Here is an 8,249-nt window from a genome sequence, read left to right on the forward strand (position 1 = left end):
GAAAACAGTGCAATAAAATGCTTATTTTTACCAGTGCAATCACTATAGATCAGCAATTAAAAGCCATCTAAAAGGAATAACACTTGATGTAATATAATCGCTGAAACCATTCGAAATATTAGGTAATTCAATATTGGACACAATTTAAGGACAATTTAAGTGTAGGACATATGAATGGTCTAATTCAAAATCACGAGGAGACCTGACACAACTGCAACATTATACCTTCAGATTGAATCAACCATAAATTATATTGACAATAAGACCAAATGACCAGAGTGGAGAACAAAACCTTTATTACTAACACTTGAATAATTCAATTTGTATGTTATACATTACACAGCAACTAACTGCTTTACAAAAAAGCTAAATTATACAATATCATCACATTTACAGTGTAGTAAATAATCCTTTTTCAAATTGTACACAAAATATTTACAAAGGTGAAATACACCACTTAAAAAAAATCCAGACCAACACTCCAGAGACACATTAGATTTGCATAACATCAAATTATACATGCCACATTTGACGATTCACCAATGACAAAACCCTTGACTGTGATTCAGAATAGTGCAAGTCAACAACTCATCTAAAGAGGCGATGGGTACTCAGCCCTCAATGGACATGATGGCCTTCATCCTGAAAAAGGACATTCTTGCTATACTGTCAGTTGTACAGTAATACAGTTTTCCTCCTGAAAAAAATAAAAAAACATTTGAAAACTTCTACAATTACTGAATTCTCAAAGTAAAGTGCTGAAAGAGCACTGGATTCTCTTTATCAAAGGCGAGAGACGACTCACCAAGTCATAGAATGGAATATGTATTAAGGAGCAAGCAACTGTTGGAGCTGTACAACGATACACTGATGAGTGATTTTGCAAATACATCCATGAGGAGGACTTTAAAAATACTGTCTTAAAATTGGGGGTTGGCTATTAAGATGAATCAGGGAACAGTATCTGGGAAATATGTTTTTGGGAGAAGGTATTTAAGTGGTCAGAGGGATACCAAATACTGTACTATAACATTATCTTGTTGACCATGGAATTTGGGTTTCTTTGATATTCAATTGTCTAGTTGCATTTGGTTACCTTTTTCTGATTTCTCTTTTCCCTTGACATTGTTTGGAGACGTACCATGTAATGTTAATCACAAAGGTGATTCAAGGTGTTGGAAGGATTTTCATCTCAACAGCCTTATTGTTCAGCTTCAGTTTTCTATTCAGTTCAAACAGTTTCCATGTTGGCAATGATGACCACTATGCCTCTTCAATTGATACACTCAGGGGGTATTTAGAAAATACCAACATGATACCACATTGAGGACCGATAACTAATATTATTCCATTGAAAGGGCTGGAGATGGTTTGACTATGGATACCTACAATAGCCTCTAATTAGAATGGCACGGTATGCTCACATACCTTAACATGGGGTTACCATGTCCTAGTTTCACCAGTGCACTCAAATGTTTGCTGTTTAAGTATGACAATCCACGTTTGTATTAAATTAAATGAGAGCCTCTAGCAGTGAAAGAAATCTAATTAATCAGAATTACATTCCAACTAAGCATGAGTGGACCGGGTAATCAGATAACATTCATACTCATACATTTGAAACAATAAAAGTAAAGCTTTAGACATTTCCGAAACATGTTTTTAATGGATTTCATTTTCCTTCCCATAGTGCAAGCTAGTCTTTGGTGCAGTGTCCCTGGAGCTGCATCGAGGATTGAGGTCCTCTATGACATTGGGGTTCTGTTTAGTAAGAGTCTGGTACCATACGGTGTGTGTGAAGGGCATATATAGGTCACGTCTATAACATTCAAAGTACCCAATTTCTCTACCTTTAATTTGGCCATTAGAGACAATCTCTACCTAGATTAAACAGGAAAAAGAGATCTCTGAAGACAACTGGATACAATTGGCATCTTATCGATTATTCAACAAGATCTATTCTGTAATCTCTATAAAACATCTTAAAACCGGTGAAAGACGTTACTTGTGATCAAGATTTGATAGACATCAAGACAGTGAACAGATGTTAAAATAGTTGTTATTCTTATTGAGGTATGGCAATTTTTGCAGATCACATATTACATAATGTTTTACCCCATTGACTATAAACAAATCAAAATGCTTTTCACAAAAAAACTACATAATTCAAATCAATAAAATATTTACAAGTTTGCGCTGTTCTTCTAGTGTCTTTGCAATTCTTACATGGCAAGTGTTTCAATGGAATAACTTCAAAAGTTCATAAAGCCTATCTAACTGTACAGGATAAATACTTTCAGGCAGCAGGGTATTGATGATTGTATATTTGACGATCATTAGATACAGTTGACAACAAAGCTCTTCACTGCATGTCAACGTAGAGTCAATGTGTCGCTATAATTAGTACCTGTTCTTTTTTCAGAGCAAGGTTTCACTTATTTTACAAATTATACAAATTATACACATTGGTAAAACCCTGACAAAGGCACACAATAGATAAAACAACAACCCCAACATCTCAATTATTATTAGAACTAGTTTTATATAGTATATATATATATATATATATATATATATATATATATATATATATATATATTATATACACAGTACAATAGTACATATCTGGGGAGAATCCAAATGACGTGTGCATCCGTGTCCAGATCTCAAGAGTGTGGATTTAAGGTTGTTTGAAGGACATGGGTCTGCATGCCTTGGTCAGTTGGGTGCACCCAGCACAGAGGAAGGTGGTGTGTGAGGGTGGTGGTGGTGGGGGCTCAGATTTTAGGGGAGGTGGTGGTGGTGGTTGTGGATGCTGGCTGAAGCGAGAGGCTGCCCTTCATCATGATCCTTCCCCCAGTCTCCAGTTCTCAGTCTTCCTGGGCCTTGACCACATAGCCATGTTATGGTCGAGCTTTGGCGTCAGAATTGACGCCGCCAAACATCGCCCCCTCCTCACAATGTCTAAAAGGGTATTTTTTTATGTGGACCTCACAACAGTGTCAGAGTCAAAATGATCCCTCTGCCCTTGTGTCCAAAAGTCCGGCCTCGCACGTCCTGCCTGACTCAGTGCAGCGCAGGTCCACAAACCTTCTCCAGTTCATACACTATATATGTGTTCTGTGCAGTTCCAGCCTTCCAAATCACGTGGAATCATTGAGAATTCACCTTGACAAAACTGAAGACCAGAAAAACTATGACTATACAATGGCTTATTTTCAATCATCACCCGCCACCATGAGTTTCAGTGCTCTCTAGAGGCAAAACAAGTGTCAGTCTGACTTGACCATCCAAACACAACAAAACTAGAAACTTCAAAACGAGAAGTGCAGCATTATTTCTGGCGTTGTGAGCCAAGGGCCTTTGGAGGGCAATATTCTTTCTTTCCATCTCCATCTCTCCCCCCTTTCTTTCTGTCTTTCCTCCTTTGTCTCATACTATCTTCTTGATGCTGGGCCTCTTGAAGCTGCCTGCGCTGCGTTGCTTCTGCACCTGGCTGGCCGAGCCGTGGCGCGTACGCCCGCTGGTGGAGAGAGCCGCACTGGGAGAGAGCTGCATGTTCTCCTTATCTACGCCTGGACAGAGACATGGAGAGAAGGGAGGAGGCCGGGAGAGAGAATAGGTTGAGGATGTAAGTGAATGAGAGAGAGGGAGAGAGAGAGAAATACCATTACAATGTGAAAAGGTAATGAGACCCAGGACCAGAAATAAGAATGACTTTATACAATCCTTGCCAGCTAGTGTCAGCTAGTTATCACCTCAATGAGCTGACCACTTAACTAACTGGAAGATCTGAAGTATTCTTGTCAAACCAATCACGTTGATGGATTTATTCTGCTGAATAAAGTGAAGTGACAACAAGCCGACACTACTAGCCTCATAAAATTGTGCAACATCAATCCGTCTAATTAAAATAAACAATTACACTAATGGGATAGGAGTATAATATGTCAAAATGTCATAGTCCCCTGTGTATTCAATATTGGCTCCATTTCAGATCATTCATAAGAAGCAAGTGATTTATAAACCATCAGTTTATTTATTTTACTCTTTTAATTACACAGTTCTACTATGATATCGACTGAATGAAAAGTTCTACCTGTCCACAGAGGATCATTGTCATTCTGTCTCAAACACTAGATGGCGCTATATTCAAGGTTTGGATTACACAGGCATAATCTCACTCGAAATGGACTCAACATTTCTGCATTCAGACAGGAAGACACTTGAGGATTAAATGAGGGAGCAAGTTACCCTTCAAACACCCTCAGAATTCCATGAGAACCTATTTACATTTTAACCATTTAGCAGACATTTTTATCTAAAGCAACTTACAATTAGTGATTACTGAGACAGTCTCCCTGGAGTAACGTACGGCCTTACTCAAGGACTCATGACCTCACTGACTCACTATCCACTAGGCCACCATTACCCCACAACCCTATACCTCTCTTACAAAGCAACGATATTTAAGTAAACAATATGACACCAGCCCTCCCCACAACAGATTGCATCCCGATTTGGTTGGCAGTCAATTTCTAAGATGCTATTCTTGCAGTCCTTTCACACATCGTATTAATTGTTGTTGTTTTTCTCAACAGATGGAAGTTGGGGTGTGTGTTTGACCTTGCTTGACGCCTAGGGGTCACAAGGTCAAAGGCGAGGAGTACCTGGCAGGAGGAGGAGGTGCGGCGCAAAGACAGCAGACTTAGAGCAAGGTAGAGAGACTTCACACAGAGAGTGAAAGAGATAGAAAGAAAGAGGGAGAAAGAAACAGGAGTGAGTGATGATGAGAGACAAAAGAAAACAAGAATAACACAAAAGTAAAAAGGGAACAATGACTGAGAACAAGATTCACCTTAAAGCACTGACATAAAACCAATCAAAAGCTTTCAATGAGGTTACATGGTTTTAAAAACGCAGACAGTTGGAGAGTGTGGCGAACCCCGGGGTAGAGTAATAGAGACAGTAACTCGCCCCCAGCAGGTCTCGAACCCTGATCTCCCGCCTCTTAACTGGCTGCGCTAACCGCAATGCCAAGGGAGTTAACCCTTTGGCATTGAGCTTAACGTGGCCGGTTGGGAAACGGGAGATCGGGGTTCAAAACCCGCTGGGGGGGGGGTTACTCTACCCCAGTGTTCGCCAGAGAGTAAAATAGGAATGAATGCAAAGATGATAGTGAAGGTATTATGTGTCACATAAAGCTTTTTTTTTCTTCTTGTGGGTAGTGCATCGTATCTACTCTGGAAATGTAGCAGGTCTAACTACAGTATATAACAGCAATCTCTTAATCTATAACTGCAAAAAAAAACACTGGTGACTATGAAAGCTAGTACAATGACAACAGTATAGACAGAATGGGACTCATGAGTTACCACAGTTTGCCAACTATAGGCTCGGGCGCTAGAGGCCCAGGGAAGCTCTATAGTTGTGATTTGTACCAGATGTTTTGGCAGGCGTCTCGTCCGAGGGCTTGGGAAGTGACAGAGTTGGGGAGCGTCTATAAGCTACACGACCGACCCCCGCACACATGGTGACGTTAGAGACAAACCAGAAGAGAGAGTGAGTGGATTAGAGTTAATTGTTGGGGGTAAGAACGAGACAACATGCAAATGCACACAAAATGTCTGACATACTGTATGTTTGATGACAGTGTCAATTAAGTATTCCTGCCTTCCTCCTGAAGGTGCCTTTGAGTATCACTATATAATACTATATTCAGGGTTTAGGTCAATTATTTAATTTCAAATTCAGTCAGTTCAGGAGACTAATTAGTCTGAAAAATTACCAGGAATTGAATTCCTGAATGAATGAACTGAAAGTCCAGTGTCTAAGAGAGACGTTACATATTGCAATGCTTTCTGACATTTTGCAACAGCAAATATATTTAGTGAACAGCAGCATCATCTTGTGAGGGGACATATTAGGCTCAGTGACATTTTTTGATGCAGAGAGAGAGCGAGAGAGAAAGAGAGCTAGCAGGGGGGCTAGAAAAATCACACACCGCAGCAGAGTCTACTCAACAAGCCTGCCTGGAAATGGAGTGTAAAAAAAAAAGACTTGACTACATTGTATTTATAATGTGGTCGCATAAAATGTCATCACTCCTCCCCAAGCCAATATAGCAATTATTTTGACATTAACATGTCTACTTTTGTTTACCTGAGCGAGAGAGTGGGGGGGGGGGGGGGAGAGAGAGAGAGAGAGAGAGAGAGAGAGAGAGAGAAAGAGAGAATGTGTGTGTGTGTGTGTGTGTGTGTGTGTGTACATGTAAGTGTGTATGTTGGTGTGTGTGCTGACCTGGCGAGTGCTGCGAGGTTGCCAGTGAAGTCATGGAGTTGGAGAGGTTGAGGTTTGCGTTGATGCTGAGCTGGCTCTGAGTGACAGGAGGGTAGGGCGAGGTGGGCGTACGGAGCTGCTCCTCCCCCCTCTCCTCCTCCGGTCCAGGCAGGTAGCTGTCAATCAAGGCCTCCAGGAACTTCACTATTAGCTCTGCATAGTCTGGGATCTGGGTTTGCTGGGGGGCAGAGAGGCAGGCAGGAATAGACAGTGAGAGAGAGAGAGAGAGAGAGGGGAAAGTTAACACAAGATATACGTTGAACAACACACAGAGACTCTAGGGCCCTAAGACTTGTTTCTCGTGTCAAGTATTTTTGTATGAAATGTGCCATATAAATTAAATGTGTTTAATTGATTAAAGAGCTTTTAATGGCCCAACACTTTCTATCCTGAGGGGCCACCCAGACTAGCCACAGAGCAGAAGGGGAACGCTGTCCCTTCCTTGACCATTGATAGGGTTTTACATGTCTCCTAATGATTTAAGTTATTTATTTGGTCTTGGTTTACAGGGGTGCAAACTGGCGATGGTCCAAAAAGGTGACACTTTTTTTTTTGCCCGTAGATGGTTAGCTCTAGCATTAACAGTGGTCTAACAATGATGAGTGTGTAAGTAGCGATGGCCCTGACCTTAACACCCTCATAATTAATATAAGCAACCTGTTCTCAAAAGAATTATGCGGGTTCCTGCAGGTTTCAACAAGTTACATTTAAGACCTTTATAAGACCACTTTTAATAGATTTTAAGACCTATTGAGCAAGTATTGGTATTAGACTCACATTGGTTGATTCTTTTCATTAGCAATGCTGGGTGATCTATTCTGTTGCATATAGAACAATGATAATGTAAGTTAGCCTACTCTATCAATTTCTTGATTCATTTCCATTGCTTCTCAACACATTACTAGATATAATAGCATAAATAGCAGAATAAACTCAAACACTTACTTACACTCACTTACACTGCATAGCCTACATACTGAGATATGGCACACACACACGCTATATTTACTAAATCACACACACCGTTGCTACCAGTGGCGGCTGGTGCAAAATTTTTTGGGTGGGGCACAGCAGTGTGGTGGGGGGGTCCTCTTTCGCGCGCGCAGCGCGCGCGAATTTTTTTCGCGTGCACGACTTTTTTCGCGTGCACGCGCATAAAACACGCACTGGCATTACAACCACTGTATAATTTCAACTTTCACCCTTAAAATGACCGTGTGGGCCATGGAGAAGTTACCCTGTCAACTACAGACACTGAGGTGGAAGAGTGACCGGTCTATGGACGTCGGTAAGGTCCAATACCCAGTGTCAGACAAGGAGGAAGTCTAGTCAACAAGGCTAGTACAGGCCTCACAGCTACACTCAGGTTAATAAAGGTAGCAGATGAATATGTGTACTATGTGTCTGTGTGACATGGCTACATCAATGAGCAGAGATGAATGCTGCAGTCAGTAGTACAGTAACTATCTATTTCATAGACACATGATGGATGATGATGGAGAGTGATGGTGGTCAACACATCACAGCAGGTCAACACATTCAATGATGTATCACAACCAGACCATGTCAGAAACACAACCAGACCATGTCAAAAACACAACCAGACCATGTCAGAAACACAACCAGACCATGTCAGAAACACAACAATGCATCAGCTGAGTTAAAGAAAACCAACTCTTACCTTTGATGACAGAACATGAGCCGTGTTTACCCGTACCTCCGCCTTGCCCCGCGCATATTGCTATGAATAATTCGAAGATAGGTGCTTGCACGTTAGGTGCAAGGCTGCTTGGTTAACCCATTAGCGGGAACATTATTAGTTGCACAAAATAGGCTGATTTAATTGACCATGAACATCAGAGACAGACATTACGAATCTTCATTTAAAATACTCCGGAAGCCCGAAGTCC

The 8,249-nt window shown here is 41.1% G+C and overlaps 1 protein-coding gene across 6 annotated transcripts in view; it reads right to left on the minus strand.

Annotated features, from left to right (window-relative positions):
• Positions 1 to 3,318: 3,318 nt before the first annotated feature.
• nf1a (neurofibromin 1a) overlaps positions 3,319 to 8,249 on the minus strand; it is a gene marked incomplete at its 5' end in the record, with an annotated part of 78,789 nt that continues 73,858 nt past the window's right edge. For 3 of the 6 annotated variants that reach the window (XM_080525615.1, XM_080525616.1, XM_080525612.1), the window contains 2 exons: positions 3,319 to 3,575; positions 6,301 to 6,517. In XM_080525615.1, coding sequence (XP_080381741.1) covers positions 3,433 to 3,575; positions 6,301 to 6,517 — 360 coding nt within the window. In that variant the 3' untranslated portion in view covers positions 3,319 to 3,432. Of the gene's footprint in view, positions 3,576 to 4,670; positions 4,728 to 5,441; positions 5,508 to 6,300; positions 6,518 to 8,249 lie in introns of all 6 variants that reach the window. The other 3 variants (XM_080525617.1, XM_080525614.1, XM_080525613.1) reach the window with 2 other exon arrangements.

This window comes from Nansenia antarctica (assembly GCF_963989245.1).
Source record: "Nansenia antarctica genome assembly, chromosome: 3".
Taxonomy (NCBI): Eukaryota; Metazoa; Chordata; class Actinopteri; order Argentiniformes; family Microstomatidae; genus Nansenia; species Nansenia antarctica.